Below are 20,841 nucleotides of genomic sequence, written 5' to 3' on the forward strand. Positions count from 1 at the left end.
ACGTTGGGCCGGTATCGCACGTGAAGCCTTTGGCACTGTGGTCCCAGTGGTCGCGGCCTCCTCCCCCCATTACATTAAATATTCTTATCTCATCCTGAATTGTCGCTCTCGGTCCCCTCCATGTTTTGAGTGCTCCCCATTGTTATGTGGCCCCCGGAGGGCTCAAGAGGGGCACCTAAGCTGTATCTCATGGCCCAGAGCCGGACGTCCAGCTGCCGGTGACATCTAATCCGCCCTCGCCATGCATTATACATCAGCCCGAGATTTATCACAATTCTGCAACACTTCCCAGCATGAAATATAAGAGTGCCCCCCGGGAGCCGCCTGCTGCAATCACACACTGGATGTTTCCATGTCATGCCCGGTGCACAGGGACCTCCGGGCTCCTAGGAGCCTCCAGATCACATCACATTTAACCATTGCTGAGCCAAAATGAATGGTGAATTAACCCCCTCCTTGCCTGACATGGATGAGTCTATATATATAGCAATCACAGGGAAATGGGTAATGAGGTGGATGCCTGGTGAAGGGGCAACAATGGAGGAGGTCATTGACTTCTATGGGCAGCAGATGTCTGGTGCCGAGTCACCATTAGCATTGGGCAGCCGGGGTCAGAGGTTTCTTCATAGTGTCATGGAATCATACAGCAGGGATCAGGGCTTATGGGGTATGGGATGGGAAGATTCGGGACCCACCATGTAGGGGCCACAACCTGACATTATCTGGGCACCTCTGATCGCACATTGCAGGCAAAGGTTATGGAAATGCAGGAGCAGAAAAAATCCTGAGTACATCCATGGGGCAGATACTCCTGAATTATGTCCCACCACTCAGTGCTACATTATGTGCTATAATAGGTACCTGTAATCAGTCGCCTCCGTCCACAGCTTCTTCCTCCTCTCACCTGGAATCTCAGACTCTTCTTTATAAACTGCTCCAGGTCTCTCATATCTGAAGGCGTCTTCTCATCTCCCAACAGTAATCTTAAGATCTCTTCACAGGTGTCAATGGGGTTTAGATCCAGACTCGTTGCGGCCACTTCAGAACTCTCCAGTGCTTTGTTTCCATCCATTTCTGGGGCTCCTTAAAGTGTTTGGGGTCATTGTCCTGCTGGAAGGTCCATGACCTAGGACAATACCCAGCTTTCTGACACTGGGCACTTATTGCCACCAAAGATCCTTTGGAAATCTCTCAGATTTTATGATGTCTTACATACAGTCATGGTCCCTAGTGCCAGAGGCAGCAAAACACCCCCAAAAATTTCTGTCGTCCACCATGTTTGACTGTAGGTATTGTGCTCTTTTCTTTATAGGCCTCATTCTGTTTTCGGTAAACAGTAGAATGATGTGATTTACCAGAAAGCTCTATATTGGTCTCATCTGTCCACAAGACGCTTTCCCAAAAGGATTTTAGTTACCTCACAAACACTTTGGCTTTTGTATGTCTCTGTGTCAGCAGTGGGGTCGTCCCGAGTCGCCTCCAGAGCGTCTCATTTAGATGTGGCTGGACAGTTAATGCTGACACTGATGCCCCCTGAGCCTGCAGGATGGCTTGAATTTCTTTGGATCTTGATTGGGGCTTATCCACCATCTGGATTAGCCTTCACTACAACCTTTTATCAATTTTTCTCTGCCGTCTATGTCCAGAGAGATTAGCTACAGTGCCATGGGTTCTAAACCTCTTGATTATGTTGCGCACTGTGGACAAAGGAACATCAAGAGCTCTGGAGATGGACTTGTAACCTTGAAATTGTTTATATTTTTCAACAATTTTGGTTCTCACGTCCTCAGACAGTTCTTTTCTCCTGTTTCTCATCTCCATGCTTAGTATCGCACACACAGACACACAATGCAAAGATTAAGCCAACCTCTCCCCTTTTTATCTGGTTTCAGGTGTGATTTCCATATTGCCCACCCCTGTTACTTGCCACAGGTGAATGTGAACAAACATCACATGCTTGAAACAAAGTTGTTTACTCGTAATTTTGGAAAGGTGACAACAGTTTTGTCCGGCCCATTTTGGGATTTTATGTGAATTTATGTCCAATTTGCCTTCTTTGTGTTGTTCCAATACACACAAAGGAAATAGACATGTGTATAATACAACGTGTAATTGTGATAATTTTCTGGGAGAAATACTTTATTTTCTATATCGATTGCAAGTGTATAGTATAGTTTAGTGTGACATGGTATATAGAGAGTGTGTTACGGTATATGATAGTGATTTATTGTGTATTATGTTATAGTACGGTATAGTTTGGTGAGATCTGGTGTAATGTGATATAATACAGCATAGTACGGTAGAGCGATATGATGTGCTATAGTACGGTGTTATACGGTATAATACTGTACGGTAGACTCAGTTTGTCAGTCTATGACCATTATATCAGGCTCTAGGATAAATCCGCTCGTCTGATAAGTATTGCAGACGGCGCAGCTTCCTTTGCAAAACCTCTAAATCGATGCCTTGTCTCAGATTCCCCCCAGTATTTTTCTATTCTGCAGGATCAGTAATGGGGGAGCAAATACTGGAATGTGTTTTAATAGCCATTATAAATGGCTCATTTAGTGGGTGATGTGGCCACCGCGACGTCTCGAGGGGTTCCTTCATCTCCGTCTCCTGCTTGAGCCAAGTGCATTAGAGTAATGGATGCAGCAATTTCCTTCGCTCGTCAGAGTTTAGTATCTGTGAGATCAGACTACAGAACCGTCATCTACAGGCGGAGCGGCCGGGGACGGGCAGAACAATGGCGGCATTACCGAGGATCCGAGGAGTGAGCCTGACCCTCTTTCTGAAATTGCATTTTAATTATTTTTAGAATTTTTTAATTTAAAAAATTAAAGGATCACTGCGGAAAAAGCTGAATAAGCAGGATATAAAGTATAGATTGTCAAAATTATCCAAATTTGAAAAAAAAAAAATCTATGAAATTCTGCCTTGTGCTATTCCTCTGTTATTCTTCCTGGAAATGTGCTGCTCCTCTATTATTCTTCCTGGAAATGTATATGTCACCACCTACCATTTAGCTGCACTGATTTCATTAGATTTAGTGGATATAGTGGCAAATTGTAACAAAAGTTGTCAATTTATTCATATATTTCCAGTAAGAATAACAGAGGAATTGCACCATGTAAATTGTGTTAGAGTAGTGTTCCTTTAATTAAAAAACTATATATGGCAAAAAAAACTTTATGCATTGAAAAGAAAAATTCTCAATTAGTTTTCTTAAAACTAATTTGTTCCTCTGTTATTCCTCTTGAAAATAAATGAACAACTGTGTATTGCCATTCCACATATTAATGGGGCACGACAAACCTGTCTAGTCACGTTTGACTGTCTTTGAGAGTGATCCACTGACACAAAAACAATGGTACTACCCCTTTGTCAATTTATTTCCAGGAGTATTTACAGAGGAAAGACATACTGTAAAATGCATTGATATATAAAGCAGATTGAGAGCGCCTCCCGTGGAAGTGAACTGTAGTGAATAGTTACCATCTCTGTACAGCGCTGCAGACTATGTTGGAGCTACTTAAGCACCTGTTTTGCCCAGAGGGTTCACTTAATTAAAAAAAAAAAGTTTCCAAAAGTAAAATTCCACAGAATGAAGACGAGAACTCATATCCCCTGGAAATAACAATTCTTTGAACCCTTATATCCCTTTGAAATACAAATTAGAACTCACCAGTTCCTCCAGTTATTCCTCCTGGAAATAAAATGACAGCTGGGTATTACCACTCCACTAAACAGATACTGTACAATCATTTTTCCACCGTGCCCCATTAACTGCTGGGTGTTACCATTCTACTACACAGATACTGTACAATCAGTTTACCGCTGTACCCCATTAACTAAAGGAAGGGTAACCCCCTGTTACCAACTAGTTACCATATTTCCAGGAGGTTTAACAGAGGAATTCCAGAATGGCAAATATAGTACTTATTAGTTTTATATAACGTGTTCTTTTAATACAAAAAAAATCCTTAATATACCAATTCTGGAATATCTTTCTTAAAACTAACTTGTTCCCCTGTTATTCCTCCTGGAAATATATACATAAATTGACAATTGGGTGTTATATTTTACAGCTTGGGGGATGGGAATAAATCCTAAATATTCTATTAAACCTTCTATGGTGAAACGTCCATTCTTCTGTTACAAAGCTCCAAAATCCTTTGCTTAGTTTCAAAAAGTCATAAAGATTTCAGCCACCACTAGGGGGAGCTCACTGCTTATGTAATAATAGGATCTGTAGACATCTGTATACAGTATGCTGGCTGTTGTAACCTGCTGAAGAGAAAATGGAAGGGATGAATACAGGGTGAGATGGAATTGGTGCTTGCTTCTTTAGATGTTTTCGATTTTAAGGGAGAACTCTATTAATGAGCGGGACAATGTGTCCCTCCCGGCTCCACTCATGGCGGCCATCGCTCCACACTGATATATTAGATGCGAGGTCGAATATTGTGCCTCTTCAGTGCCGTTCCCTCCGGACACAACGGGTCATTGTGAGCTTTTCCCTTATTTTGCTGTTACCAATCAATTTTATTACTGTACTGGGTACGGAAAGTATTCAGCTCCTTTGCTCAGTATTGAGTAAAGGTGCCCTCCTTTTAAGCTAGTACAGCCATGAGTCTTCTTGGGATCCTGGATTTGGGGATCCTCGGCCATTCTTCCTTGCAGATCCTCTCCAGTTCCATTAGGTTGGATGGTGAACGTTGGCAGATGCCATTTTCATATCGCTCCAGAGATGCTCAATTGGGTTTAGGTCAGGGCTCTGGCTGGGACTATCAATAATGGTCACAGAGCTGTTCTTAAGCCGCTCCTTTGTTATTTTAGCTGTGTGCTTAGGGTCATTGTCTTGTTGGAAGGTGAACCTTCGGCCAAGTCTGAGGTCCAGAGCATCTGGAGGAGGTTTTCTTCCAGGATATCTCTGTACTTGGCCGCATCCATCTTTCCTTCAATTGCAACCAGTCGTCCTGTCCCTGCCCCCATAGCATGATGCTGCCACCACCATGCTTCACTGTGGGGATTGTATTGGGCAGTTGATGAGCAGTGCCTGGTTTTCTCCACACATACCGCTTAGAGTTATCACCAAAAAGTTCTATCTTCGTCTCATCAGACCAGAGAATCTTATTTCTCATAGTCTGGGAGTCCTTCATGTGTTTTTTTTAAAACTCTATGTGGGCTTTCATATGTCTTGCACTGAGGAGAGGCTTCGGTTGGGCCACTCTGCCATAAAGGCCCGACTGGTGGAGGCTGCAGTGATAGGAGAAAGTTCCACAAAGTCAACTATCTCCTTACTGCATCTCTGGAGCTCATCCACAGTGATCTTGGGGTTCTTCTTTTCCTCTCTCACCAAGGCTCTTCTCCTACGATTGGTCAGTTTGGCTGGACGGCCAGGTCTAGGAAGAGTTCTGGTCGTCCCAAACCTCTTCCATTTAAGGATTATGGAGGCCACTGTGCTCTTAGGAACTTTTAGTACTGCATAAATTCTTTTGTAACCTGGGCGAGATCTGTGCCTTGCCACAATTCTGTCTCTGAGCTCCTTGGGCAGTTCCTTTGGCCTCATGATTCTCATTTGGCGTGACATGCAGTGTGAGCTGTGAGGTCTTATATAGACAGGTGTGCGCCTTTCCAAATCACGTCCTATCAGTGTAATTACACACAGATGGACTCCAATGAAGGAGCAGAACCATCTCAAAGAGGATCACAAGGAAAGGACAGTGTACCGCCCCCGTGGAAGCAGCCGAGCTGCTCGGATCCGGGCTTGCTGTGGCTCGAGTGTTTCCGGACCCGGGGTCGTGCAGCAACTCAAATGAAAGGGGAGTATGTACAGGGGAATTTAGATATAGTTCGTGACGCCACCCGTGGTGTACGGTAATTGGGAGTACCGCCGCTGCTATTCGGAGTACCCGAGGTGATGAAGTGGGGCAGCAAGGTGTCGTAGCCCTCCACGGGTCGGAGGATGCCCCGGGACTCGGTGTGGGATGCCGTGGGATGCAGGGGTCACTCTCGTACTCACTCAGTCCATAAGCAGACGCTGACAACCGGGTAAACAAATTCTCTGGGTACCGCTGCCGCTGAGGGGAGCTCGTCCGGGTCCCGTCCCCAATGGTGCTGCCTGGTGATTTGTAACGTGCCTCCTGGCACTAAGTTTAACTTCAACGTGGTGGCCCAGTAGTCTGAAACTTGCTGGGCCCCGCTCCCCACTGTGGCTAAGTGTAGGAGCCTGCTCTCAGGGCTCATGCTTAGGATTTTCTGGACCGTTTTGGATTGGAAAGTCCTATCCTCCTCGTTGCGCTAATGCCCCGATTCTGGAGCGGGTGGGAACAAATCATAAAGGCTCCGTTCTCCTCAGGTGAATTGTCGGGTTGCCTGAAGCTACTCCCCAATCTAGGGTCCGTGAACCCCGTCGTGCCCTCGGTCCCGGACCGGAGACAGTGCTAGGCTGCCGGCTGTCGTCTTCGACAGGTTCAGTCCCCTTGCCACAATCCCCTGCGACCGGGGGTCCGACTCCTCTAGGTCCAGACCACTGTCTGCAACCTAGACAGCTTCTCTAGGAGCCACCGCTCCCGACCTCCTCCCACCCTCTTCACTCTCTGACTGACTACTCTTCACCTACTACACTCCTCACCTCCCCTCCCTTACACCCCAGGTGGGCGACCCTATTCCGCTTAAGCCGCCCACTGGTGTGCCTGGTGGGTGTGGTGCAGGGTGTATCTAGGATATGATTTGCTGTTGGAGGCAGCACTATTTAGATAGGGACCCAGAACCAAGAGGGAGGCGGATACTGCACGGGAGGGCAGATTGTGCAGTACCCTGTGACAACCTGATAGTCCAGGGGCGTCACAACACCATGTGACTTAAATATGAGTGTGTGAGCAAAGGGGCTGAATACTTATGACCATGCGATATTTCAGATTTTATTGTTTAATAAATTTGCAAAAATGTCTATATTTCTCTGTTTTATTTTTCTGTCAAGATGGGGGATGGGGGCAGAGTGTACATTAATGAGGGAAAAAATGAACCTTTGTTTCATTGCGGCCATTTGGTAAATTGAAAAAAGAGTGAAAAATGTAAAGGGGTCTGAATACTTTCCGTACCCACTGTATATGGGGATGCTTTGCTCAATAAAGGGAGATACTTGCTTCTACCCACACTCATCATTGACTCTGTGTTGATTGCAGTCTCACCCTTTAATTCGACTACCATCCAATATATTTAAAGGTCTGATCAAGACCAACCTATTTGGCGTCCCTGGGTGGGCAGGAGAAATGAGAAGACTCGAATACCTGAGACCCGGCACCTGCAGACTGCGAACCAGAGGTCACACTGACCAAAAACACCGGTGTTGGTAAGAACCTTAGTTTCTTACAAATCTTCTTCCGTGTCTCCACTTCCTTCTATCCCGTAGCCGGATGTTATAGCCAGGCTTTCTGATATATCCTGCCCATATTATTTGGTAAAGAATCATAGAATATCCTAGTGATACTTACATGAGATAGAGATATATATATATACTGTATATTGGATTGGATAGCTTTATGTACTGCTATTTTGTTACATATTCACTGTATGAGTCTACTTTGAGGGTACGGGACGCTTTTCGCGATGTCTACCGTGAGGACTAACCTTCCAGGCGCCCAACGTGATACCGGTTTGCCCAGATTCTTGTTAGGATGCGCTCGTAACGGCGGCCTGTGTAAGAGGATAAGTCTGTCTTCCTTGTCTTCTTGCTTTCTGTTTGCTTTATATGTACCATCTACCCCCGATGGTGTTAGAAAATATTGAGAAAGTTTGGGTCTCACGAGCCTGCCTAGCATTATTCTGTTTTACCCTCTAGTTGATGTATAAGATTTACACATAAGCCAAATTAAATTTAGAGTAGAAACTGTTCCCCAACCAATAGCCTTGGGGATTTAGTGACGTGACTCCGGTGTAGTCACTTGGCCAAGTCACACATCGTATTTTGGGAGTCCACACACCTACAAACTCATAGGGTGCACTGAAGTCAGTTTAAGGTACCGCAAGTTGTAGGACCAGGGGCAACAATAAAGTCATCAACATCACAAGACGTGACTGTGGCATCTGGTGTTTTACCCGTTATTCCAAGTTATGCTGAATATCATAAAAACTGACTCAGGATAAATATTACTGCCCTCTATGTAGATCACACGCCATTATAATACTGTCCCTATGTACAAGAATATAACTACTATAAAGGGGGCTTTACACGCTGCGACATCGCTAATGCGGAGTCGTTGGGGTCACGGAATTTGTGACGCACATTCGGCCGCATTAGCGATGTTGCTGCGTGTGACACCGATGAGCGATTTTGCATCGTTGCAAAAACGTGCAAAATCGCTCATCGGTGACATGGGGGTCCATTCTCGATTATCGTTACTGCAGCAGTAACGATGTAGTTCGTCGCTCCTGCGGCAGCACACATCGCTCCGTGTGACACCGCAGGAACGAGGAAGCTCTCCTTACCTGCCTCCCGGCCGCTATGAGGAAGGAAGGAGGTGGGCGGGATGTTACGTCCCGCTCATCTCCGCCCCTCCGCTTCTATTGGGCGGCCGCTCAGTGACGTCGCTGTGACGCCGCACGGACCGCCCCCTTAGAGAGGAGGCGGTTCGCCGGTCACAGCGACGTCGCCGGGCAGGTAAGTATGTGTGACGGGTCTGGGCGATGTTGTGCGGCACGGGCAGCGATTTGCCCGTGTCGCGCAACAGATGGGGGCGGGTACCCACACTAGCGATATCGGGAGCGATATCGCAGTGTGTAAAGTAGCCTTAATACTGCTCCTATGTACAAGAATATAACTACTATAATACTGCCCCTATGTACAACAATATAACTACTATAATACTGCCCCTATGTACAAGAATATAACTACTATAATACTGCCCCTATGTACAAGAATATAACTACTATAATACTGCCCCTATGTACAAGAATATAACTACTATAATACTGCTCCTATGTACAAGAATATAACTACTATAATACTGCCCCCTATGTACAGGAATATAACTACTATAATACTGCTCCTATGTACAAGAATATAACTACTATAATACTGCCCCTATGTACAAGAATATAACTACTATAATACGGCCCCTATGTACAAGAATATAACTACTATAATACTGCCCCTATGTACAAGAATATAACTACTATAATACTGCCCCTATGTACAAGAATATAACTACTATAATACTGCCCCTATGTACAAGAATATAACTACTATAATACTGCCCCCTATGTACAAGAATATAACTACTATAATACTGCCCACTATGTACAAGAATATAACTACTATAATACTGCCCCTATGTACAAGAATATAACTACTATAATACTGCTCCTATGTACAAGAATATAACTACTATAATACTTCCCCCTATGTACAAGAATATAACTACTATAATACTGCCCCTATGTACAAGAATATAACTACTATAATACTGCACCTATGTACAAGAATATAACTACTATAATACTGCCCCTATGTACAAGAATATAACTACTATAATACTGCCCCTATGTACAAGAATATAACTACTATAATACTGCCCCTATGTACAAGAATATAACTACTATAATACTGCCCCTATGTACAAGAATATAACTACTATAATACTGCCCCTATGTACAAGAATATAACTACTATAATACTGCCCCTATGTACAAGAATATAACTACTATAATACTGCTCCTATGTACAAGAATATAACTACTATAATACTTCCCCCTATGTACAAGAATATAACTACTATAATACTGCCCCTATGTACAAGAATATAACTACTATAATACTGCCCCTATGTACAAGAATATAACTACTATAATACTGCCCCCTATGTACAGGAATATAACTACTATAATACTGCCCCTATGTACAAGAATATAACTACTATAATACTGCCCCTATGTACAAGAATATAACTACTATAATACTGCTCCTATGTACTAGAATATATCTAATATAATACTGCCCCTATGTACAAGAATATAACTACTATAATACTGCTCCTACCGTATGTACAAGAATATATCTAATATAATACTGCCCCTATGTACAAGAATATAACTACTATAATACTGCCCCCTATGTACAAGAATATAACTACTATAATACTGCCCCTATGTACAAGAATATAACTACTATAATACTGCCCCTATGTACAAGAATATAACTACTATAATACTGCCCCTATGTACAAGAATATAACTACTATAATACTGCTCCTATGTACTAGAATATATCTAATATAATACTGCCCCTATGTACAAGAATATAACTACTATAATACTGCTCCTATGTACAAGAATATATCTAATATAATACTGCCCCTATGTACAAGAATATAACTACTATAATACTGCCCCCTATGTACCAGAATATAACTACTATAATACTGCCCCCTATGTACAGGAATATAACTACTATAATACTGCCCCTATGTACAAGAATATAACTACTATAATACTGCTCCTATGTACAAGAATATATCTAATATAATACTGCCCCTATGTACCAGAATATAACTACTATAATACTGCCCCCTATGTACAGGAATATAACTACTATAATACTGCCCCTATGTACAAGAATATAACTACTATAATACTGCCCCCTATGTACAGGAATATAACTACTATAATACTGCCCCTATGTACCAGAATATAACTACTATAATACTGCCCCCTATGTACAGGAATATAACTACTATAATACTGCTCCTATGTACAAGAATATATCTAATATAATACTGCCCCTATGTACAAGAATATAACTACTATAATACTGCCCCCTATGTACAGGAATATAACTACTATAATACTGCTCCTATGTACAAGAATATATCTAATATAATACTGCCCCCTATGTACAAGAATATAACTATTATAATACGAATCCTATGTACAAGAATATAACTACTATAATACTGCTCCTATGTACTAGAATATAACTACTATAATACTGCCCCTATATACAAGAATATAAATACTATATTACGGCCCCTATGTACAAGAATATAACTACTATAATACTGCCCCTATGTACAAGAATATAACTACTATAATACTGCCCCCTATGTACAAGAATATAACTACTATAATACTGCCCCCTATGTACAGGAATATAACTACTATATTACTGCCCCCTATGTACAAGAATATAACTACTATAATACTGCCCCCTATGTACAAGAATATAACTACTATAATACTGCCCCTATGTACAAGAATATAACTACTATAATACTGCCCCCTATGTACAAGAATATAACTACTATAATACTGCCCCCTATGTACAGGAATATAACTACTATATTACTGCCCCCTATGTACAAGAATATAACTACTATAATACTGCCCCTATGTACAAGAATATAACTACTATAATACTGCCCCTATGTACAAGAATATAACTACTATAATACTGCCCCCTATGTACAAGAATATAACTGCTATAATACTGCCCCTATATACCAGGATATAATGACTGAGGTGTAGATGAAGGGTATTTTTTAATAAAAGGACACTTTATTTAGACTTTATTAACCTAAAATGTCTGACAGAGAACAGTAGTTTGCAACGATCTATGTAATAATGTTACAAATCAAACATCACAGGATATGTCATGGTATATGAGCGCCGATATATATATCTATATATTTGTGGATGTGACAGGATGTTTTCTTGTGTGGTATAGTTATACGGTATTTTAGGTCGTGTGGATCTTCTCATTAAAAAAAATAATGATATATTAATATATTATGTCGACTCTCCATATGATGAATAAATTATAATCTGTGCCCGGACGTCACCGCACTCATTTGTTGTAAGTTTCAGTCTCTCTTTAATGAGCTGGCTTTGCAGATACTGAAAAAAAAAAATAAAAATAAAAAACTTAAATAACAGCTGTGAGGTTGATAACACTGTGCCGGCCCCGCGAGTCCTCCCTTTTGACCGGGCCGGGATAGGTCTGACCAATGTGAGGAGATAAGACAATGGACGGGATCATGCGTCTTGTCGGAATACACAGAGAAAGAGAGGGAGGGTTCCTCATGGGGCGAGGGCTCGGCCCCACCTCTGCCATCCTTCACCCCCAACTTTCGACAATCCTCAACGAGTGAGTGGCAGTTCCGTGGCAAATCTCTTTAGCCCTTGAGAAACTGGAAAGTGCACCCGAGACTGGAAAGGGGTGCCACTTCCGACCAGTTTCCTCCTCCAGGAACCTTTCGGCTACACGGGTCTCTTCTCTTTTTCCAAACTGGTTTGTGCCGTATGGTGACCTCGTCAAACCGCTGTCTCCAGGTCGTCGTTGGAAAGAAGTTGCTTCGCTTGACAAGTCTCCAAGTAAGATGCAAGTTCGGAGTCTGCCGTATTTTGGGCTATGTCCAACGGGGTTTGTCCCTGTGGAAATCAAAAACCAAAGTTGAGTCACAAGAGGCGGTCAACGGCATAAAATTTATTAGAATTTTGGTCCAACTGAAGAGAATTTTACTAATTTTATAAGAATCTTCACTGGCCATTATTTGGGAAGGAAAAGCTGCAAGTCCTCCAATGTAGTAATGGTATAAGTGTCATAACCTGTGCAGTGGCGCGGTGGTGGCCCATTGCAGTTCCTAAAAGGTTGTCTCACTAAGCACATTACACATTGTAAAGTTTAACACAAAGACGATCAGTTGAAAAGTGTCTTTTTGTCCAACGTTCACCCAAAATAAATATATATATATATATATATATACACACACACACACACACACACAGTATATACTAGCTGTAGTTCCCTCTCTGTCTGTTTGTCTCTCTTTATGTCTCTCACACTGTCTCCCACTCTCTGTCTCTGTCTGTCTCTCTCCCTGTCTGCCTCTCTATCTCTTGCTATTTCTGTCTGTTTCTCTATCTCTGTCTCTTTCCCTGTCTCCCTCTCTCTGTCTCTCTCTGTCTGTCTCTATCCATCGCTCTCTGTGTCTTTGTCTCCCACTCTCTGTCTTTTTCTGTCTGTCTCGTTCCCTGTCTGCCTCTCTCTGTATCTCACTCTGTCTCTATCTGTCTCTCTGTGTCTCTCTCTTTCCCTGTCTGCCTCTTTCTCTCTCTGTCTCGCTCTGTCTCTATCAGCCTCTCGCTGTCTCTATCTCTGTCTCTCTCTTTCCCTGTCTGCCTCTCTCTCTCTCTCTCTGTCTCGCTCTCTCTATCCATCTCTGTTTCTCTCTCTCCCTGTCTGTCTCTCTCTGTCTCTATCCATCTCTTGCTGTCTCTCTGTGTCTTTGTCTGCCTCTCTCTGTCTCGCTGTGTCTATCCGTCTCTCTCTCTGTCTCTCTTTCCCTGTCTGTCTCTCTCTGTCTCTATCCATCTCTTGCTATCTCTCTATGTCTTTGTCTCTGAATGCCTCTCTGTCTGCCTCTCTCTGTCTCGCTGTGTCTATCTGTCTCTCTCTGTCTCTCTCTTTCCCTGTCTGCCTCTCTTTCTGTCTCTCTATCTCTGCCTCTCTTTCTGTCTCTCTATCTCTGCCTCTCTTTCTGTCTCTCTCTCTGTCTCTATCCATCTCTTGCTGTCTCTCTAGGTCTTTGTCTGCCTCTCTCTGTCTCGCTGTGTCTATCCGTCTCTCTCTCTGTCTCTCTTTCCCTGTCTGCCTCTCTTTCTGTCTCTCTATCTCTCTTTCTGTCTCTCTCCCTGTCTCTCTCTGTCTCTATCCATCTCTTGCTGTCTCTCTAGGTCTTTGTCTGCCTCTCTGTGTCTGTCTCTCTCTCTCTTTCCCTGTCTGCCTCTCTTTCTGTCTCTCTCTCTGTTTCTCTCTCTGTCTCTCTTTCCCTGTCTGCCTCTCTTTCTGTCTCTCTATATCTCTCTCTCTCTGTTTCTCTCTCTGTCTCTCTGTCTCTCTCTCTTTCTGTGTCGCTCTGTCTCTCTCTCTGTCTCTATCCATCTCTTGCTGTCTCTCTATGTCTTTGTCTCTGACTGTCTCTCAATGATGACCACTGTTAGGCTAAAAGCAGCTAGGTTATCGGCTTCCAGCTCCAAAGTTCCTCAACTAGAAGAAGTGAAGGAAGAAAGAGTTGGGTGTAAAAAGTAAAGACGTGAGAGCAGGAAAGTTTTGGAAACATTAATTGAGGGCCACATAACAGGAGATGGACTGAGCTCTCGTTGGGCCAACCACATAGATCCACCAGGTCAACTATGAGGTCTTCTTCTAAGTCTACAGACTGATGGAGTAAGAAACCGTTGGGCTAATTCTCTCCACACGTCATCTTCCTAACAGACATCATCTTGTCTTTTCTTTAGGGTTTTTAGTCTTTTTTAAGACATAACGTGTGCAATAACTCAGAAGCCTTAAATACATAATAAAAGCTGACGATTTACCTTATAATCTCTCTTCGACAAACAGGCACCGGCATCCACGAGAATTTGGCAAACATGCCGGTGTCCCTGGAAAGCAGCTTTGTGCAACGCCGTCTCTCCTCTGAAAAAAGACACATCAAAGTGAGAGCACGTTGTGTAAGGTCATACAGCCGGTCAATGTCCATGTACAGTCATGGCCAAAAGTGTTGAAGCCCTTGAAATTGTGATTAGGTATCTGTCCCAGATAATTATTGCAATTATACATGTTTATTTTATTTCTGAGTATGGGAACAACACAAAAAAAACAGATAAAAGGCAGATTGGACAAAATTTCACACAAAACACCAAAAATGGGTAAAACAATATTGTTGTCCCTCTCAACTTAATATTTGGTTCCTCGCCCTTTACCCTTTGGATAAATAACTGCAATCAGTCGCTTCCTAGAACCGTCCACAGCTTCTTCCTCCTCTCACCTGGAATTTCGGACTCTTCTTTATAATCTGCTCCAGGTCTCTCATATTTGAAGGCATCTTCTCTCCTCTTCTCTTCTCCCAACAGTAATTATAAGATCTCTCCACAGATGTCAATGGGATTTACATCAAGACTCATTGCTGCCACTTCACAACTCTCCAGCGCTTTGTTTCCATCCATTTCTGGGGCTTTTTGAAGTGTTTGGGGTCATTGTCCTGCTGGAAGACCCATGACCTAGGACGCAAACCCGGGTTTCTGACACTGGGCACTACATTGCCACCCAAAATCCTTTGGTAATCTTCAGATTTCATGATGTCTTGCACAAAGTCAAGACCCTCAGTGCCAGAGGCATCAAAACAACCCCAAAAATCTCTGACCTCCACCATACCTGATTGTAGGTGCTGTGCTCTTTTCTTTGTAGGCCTCATTATGTTTTGGGTAAACAGTAGAATGATGCACTTTACCAAAACGTCTATCTTGGTCTCATCTGTCCACAAGACACTTCCCAGAACGATTTAGGTTACTCATGTATATTTTGGCTTTTTTATGTCTCTCTGTCAGCAGTGGGGTTTTTCCTGGGTCTCCCACATAGCATTTTATTTCAATCAGATGTGGACTGATAGTCTGCGCTGACACTGATGACACCTGAGCCTACAGGACAGCTTGTATTTCTATGGAACTTGATTGGGGCTTATCCACCATTCGGACTAGCCTGCATTGCAACCTTTCATCAATTTTTCTCTACCATCCACGTCCAGGGAAATAAGTTACAGTGTCATGAGTTGTAAACTTCTTGTTATGTTGCACATCATGAACAAAGGAACATCAAGATCTCTGGAGATGAACTTGAAACCTTTTGAAATGTTTTTCAACAATTTTGGTTCTCACGTTCTCAGACCGTTCTCTTCTTCTCTTTCTGTTTTCCATGCTTAGTGTGGCACACAGACACACAATGCAAAGATTGAGCCAACTTCTCCCCCTTTTTATCTGATTTCAGATGTGGTTTCCATATTGCCCACACCTGTTACAAGCCAGAGGTATGTTTTAACGAGCATCACATAGTTGAAGCACAGTTGTTTATCCACAATTTTGGAAAGGTGCCAACAATTTTATCTGGCTCATTTTTGGGGTTTTGTGTAAAATGATGTCCAATTTGCCTTCTTTTCTTATGTTGTTGCAATACACAAAAAGGAAAAAAAAAACGTGTGTAATTGCAATAATTTTCTGGCAGAAATACTTCCTTTTCTGGAACAATTTCAAGGGTGCCAACACTTTCGGCCATGACTGTGTGTCTTGTGTACAAAAAGGATAGAAAATCAAGAGTTAGCTAAAATCCATCCATCCAGAGCTGCATTCATAATTCTGCTGATTTCCTTTTTGCTACATCCTCCTAGACAGCCCCTGTTGACTCTGACTATCCTTACCCTTGTTAGACTTTGTAACACTAACTTACATTGTTTGTGGAAGGTTTACCAGAAAATTTTACCTTTTTTTGTGAGGGAACAATTTTTTTTTTAATTTTTCCAAGAAGCCAAAATTAATCAAATTGACCAAGAGAGGAGACGTCTCCCAATAAACTTACGTGGTTCTGTCGACCATGTCCAGTAGATCCTCAGGTCCTAAAGGGAAAGAGTCAGAAAAAGATGGGAATCAGAATTTAAAGGAAAACTCCATTTTACAGCATGTCAGGCTTCGTCATAACCAAGGTCACCCGGGCACATATTTGAGGATTGGGCTGTAAGGAACATTGAGGATTTCTGAGAAGGCAGAGACTTAAAAAGTTAAGACAGAAAACCACAATGGTCCTTGCTATGAACATTTGCTGACTTGTTTCCTTTTGCTCAGGTTTGATAGTCTTCCACTTAAAACCGTAAGTCAAGAGAAGAAAACCTAAAATTATAAGGAAAATTATGCTTGAAAGAGCAAAAATAGGGATCTATAAGATCACAAATCCTGCCGAGAAGCTGTGAGAGCCAAACAGAACAAACAATGATCTCCAGAAGTCCCTTCCATGGCTGTTAGAAGGCAAAACCTTAAATAGATACTAATATGATGAATAATGTTCTGAGTGCCAACGAGAACAAACAAGAAACCATTTGACCAATCACACCATCACTTTCCATCGAAGACTGAAGCTCTTCAAGAAGACCCAACTCAATGGAGAAGAGAATTAGGCTCGAAAGACCAAATAAGGATGAGAAGATGAAAAAATAAGTGATAGAAACGACCATGGACATCATGACAATGCTACTGACAATTTCCAAGAGCCAAACACAACAAAAATAGTCTTGAGTAGTTCATCCTAATATTATGAAGGGTGTTTAGAGTACTAAGGATGGCAATAAAACCTTGACCAACCTAGCTACCACTTCCCCACAAAGAGTGAATCTCTGGGTCTACATTAAGAAGACCCAACTCAATGCAGAAGAAAATTAGGCTTGAAAGAAGAAGGATCGATAGAAATGAGAAATCAACACTATACCACTGAGAAGCTCCAGGAGTGAAACAGAACCAACAAAGTTTCGAGAAGTCCATTCTATGGCTGTCAGAGAAGTCAAAACCCTAAAAATATCCTAATTTGACCAGTCTTCAAAGTACCAAAGGTGGAAATTAAACCAACATTAACCATTTGACCAATCAAGCCACCACATCCCCTCGAAACCTGAATCTCTGGGTCTATATTAGAAAGACCCAATACAATGAATAAAACAAATAAGCTTAAAGGATCGAAGAGAATAAAAAGAAAAAACGGATAGAAATGATCACGGATATCATGAGAAAACCAAGCAGAACCAACAATGTTCTCGAGAAATCCATCCAATAATTGTTTGAGAAGTCAAAACCCTAAGTAGATACTAATATAATGAAGTGTTGTCAAAGTACCAAAGGTGTTAAGGAAGGCCAAAGAGTAATCACTTGACCAATCAAGCCCCCACTTCCCCTCTCTGGGTCTACATTGTGAAGACCCAACTTAATAGAGAAGATAACTAGGCCTGAAAGACCCAAGTGGATGAAAAAATATTTTTTGATGGAAATAGGAAAAAAAGGGGGGGGGGAATCTTGAGATTTTTTTGATTTAAGGGTCAGGTCATTTAGGTGTTTGTAGCAGCCACATCTGTTACTTTCCGGTTAGAGAACTATAAGTTCTAGTGAGTCCTGAGTGAGGGCTGCTGAACTCACTCAGCGGCTCTGGCTGGGGTCAGCGATATGGAGAAAGTTGGAGGTGGGGAAGGTCAGGACCCACAAGTAGGTAGCTGGGTAACAATTAGAAGAAGGGGTAAAAGAGGAAAGTGTCGGGGAGCCTAGTCCTGATTTGGCTAACCTAGTCAATCTGCCAGTGTGGCTGATGTGAGGGCAGCAGGCACAGAACTAGGATCACTACAGCAGGACATTGCTTCTAGCAACCAGGGAAATAGGAGAGCAGCAAAGGCCAGACAGATGATAGTGGTCGGGGACTCTATAATTAGACGGACAGACAGGGTCATCTGCCGCTGAGACTACGAATGTAGAAAAACGTGTTGTCCGCCGAGTGCTCGGGTTTGGCATATTATGGATTGGATAGACAGATTTCGGGTGGGGCTGGGGAAATACCAGCACTTATTGTGCACCTTTGTACCAGTGACTAAGTCAGAGAGAGGTGGAAGGTCCTTCAAAAATCAGAAACTGGATAAACATATAGCTTGGATGATTTAGGAAAGCCTGCACTTGCAGGGGGTTGGACACGATGGCCCTTGAGGTCCCTTCCAACTCTACCATTCTATGATTCTATGATTCTAAAAACGATTACAAGGAACTAGGAGAGAAGCTGAAGTCCAGTACCTCTAAAGTGGTGTTTTCAGAAATACTACCGGTGCCACAAGCATCACTAGAAAGACAGCAGGAGCTTAGGAAGATAAATAAGTAGCTCAGAAGTTGGCGGAGGAAGGAAGGGTTTGGGTTCATGGAGACCTGGGCCGACTTCTCTGTTGGCTACAGACTCTACGGTAGGGATGGGCTGCAACTCAATTGGGAGGACACAGCTGTCCTTGGGGACAAAATGGTCAGACAGATGGAGTAGGATTGGGGTAGAAAGATAGCTGTGCAAAAACAGGGGATAGATAGAGGGATAGATAGATAGAGGGATAGATAGATAGATAGATAGATAGAGGGATAGATAGATAGATAGACAGACAGACAGATATAGATAGCAGATAGAGGGATAGATAGATAGATAGATAGAGGGATAGACAGATAGATAGATAGCAGATAGAGAGGGAGACAGTAGGGATCAATGAGGATTTAGGGGGACTAGGATATGCAAGGAAAATAAGGAGGTGAAGATAGATGATGACAATGGCAAGCTCAGAGCCAAACAAAACCAACAATGCTCTCAAGACGTCTACCCCATAGTTGTTAGAAGTCAAAACCCTAAACAGATACTAATATGATGAAGTGTTCATAGTACCAAGGGTAGTAAGGAAAACCAAAAAATAATCCATTTGACCAATCAAGCCACTTTTTCCGTTTGAAGACTGAATCGACAAGGAAGACCCAACTGGAAGGAGAAGACAATTAGGTATCAAAAGACTCAAGAGGATGAAAATAATAATAATAATAATAATAATAAAAAAAGAAAACCAAACAGAACCAAAAATGGTCTTGAGAAGTCCATCCTAATATTTGGAAAGTAAGAAAATCCAACAATTAACTACTCCATCAATCACGCTACCACTTCCCCATGAATACTAACTCTCTGGGTCTACATTAAGAGGACCTAACTCAACATAGAAGAAAATTAGGCTTAAAAGAAGAAAAATTATTAGAACAAAGAGATCAAGATGATAGCACTGAGAAGCTCAGAGTCCAACAGAACCAACACTGGTCTCAAGAAGTCCATCCCATGACTGTTAGAAGAGTCAAAACCCTAGATAATAATATGATCAGTGTTTAGAGGACCAAAGGTGCCAAGGCAAACAAGCAGGTAAAGAAAGACTTGACCAATCAAGCCACCACCTTCCCTCAAAGATTGATTATATGGGTCCACTTTAGGAAGACCCAACTCAATGGAGAAGACAATTAGGCTTGAAAAACCCAAGAGGATGAAAATAAAATCAATAGAAATGCTCAAAGAGATCAGGTATATGCCACTGAGGAGCTCAGAAAGTCGGAAAGAAGTAACAATGGTCTCGAGAAGTCCATCCTACAGATGTTAGAAGTCAAAATCCTCAATATATCCGAATACAATGAAGAATCTTCAGAGTGCCAATTCCGTAACATTCGAAAACATCTTCACCACAACGTAAACATGAATCTCATGGTTGGGATGATGGAAAAGAACCACTTAATTGAAGTTAATAATGAGGAGTCCTGAGATTACTGTGCATAAATAATTAATTGAGGGCCCCGGTACTAGACTCAGAGGGGGGCTCCAATGCTCTTTGCCCCTCAATGATCTATTCTAATGTTAATCTTTAAGAGAAAAAAAAACACAAAACAAAACAAAAGATCTCCTGGATTTTCCTTGTTCCTGGAGGCGAGCCCTCCGTAATTGCTGACACTGATCTACCCGAGGGATTACAACCAAGACTTTAAGGGGCTGAAGGCCTCACAAAACGGGAAATGGAGAAACCAGCGTCCCAGGTAATAATTGACTATTTAGAGAAGGAGGAATCGTAGGATCTTTGCGGTTGATGTCCGGAGTGAACAGAACTTGCCTTTCCTGACGGTTCTTCAAAGACGCAGCGCAGCCGGCTATCGATCAGAAGAACTCTTGATAAATCTTATTTATTTAAGAGATTTCTGAGAAGATCTCTGAAAAACACCAACTGAGGGTTGTTTTATCTGAGGTCTTTTTGGGGCATAACTTGGAACAAAAAAAATCCTGCCTTTTATTATTGTAAACGGGCAAGTGGCCAAGAACCTGGTGAAGGACGCCTGAGAGACCCTTCTACCCAACACAGACAATGGTCCCATCTAAGGTGGCCACTACGATACTTTCCATTCTACTACTGTTTTTGGATCAACTAGTCACTCGAA

The 20,841-nt window shown here is 42.3% G+C and overlaps 1 protein-coding gene across 1 annotated transcript in view; it reads right to left on the reverse strand.

Moving 5' to 3' along the window:
- Positions 1 to 11,536: 11,536 nt before the first annotated feature.
- DGKI (diacylglycerol kinase iota) overlaps positions 11,537 to 20,841 on the reverse strand; it is a 197,162-nt gene continuing 187,857 nt past the window's right edge. The window contains exons 29-31 of the mRNA XM_075343835.1: positions 16,409 to 16,445; positions 14,377 to 14,476; positions 11,537 to 12,429 (exon numbers count right to left, since the gene is read on the reverse strand). Coding sequence (XP_075199950.1) covers positions 12,313 to 12,429; positions 14,377 to 14,476; positions 16,409 to 16,445 — 254 coding nt within the window. The 3' untranslated portion in view covers positions 11,537 to 12,312. The remainder of the gene's footprint in view (positions 12,430 to 14,376; positions 14,477 to 16,408; positions 16,446 to 20,841) is intronic.

This window comes from Anomaloglossus baeobatrachus, chromosome 4 (assembly GCF_048569485.1).
Source record: "Anomaloglossus baeobatrachus isolate aAnoBae1 chromosome 4, aAnoBae1.hap1, whole genome shotgun sequence".
Lineage (NCBI taxonomy): Eukaryota > Metazoa > Chordata > Amphibia > Anura > Aromobatidae > Anomaloglossus > Anomaloglossus baeobatrachus.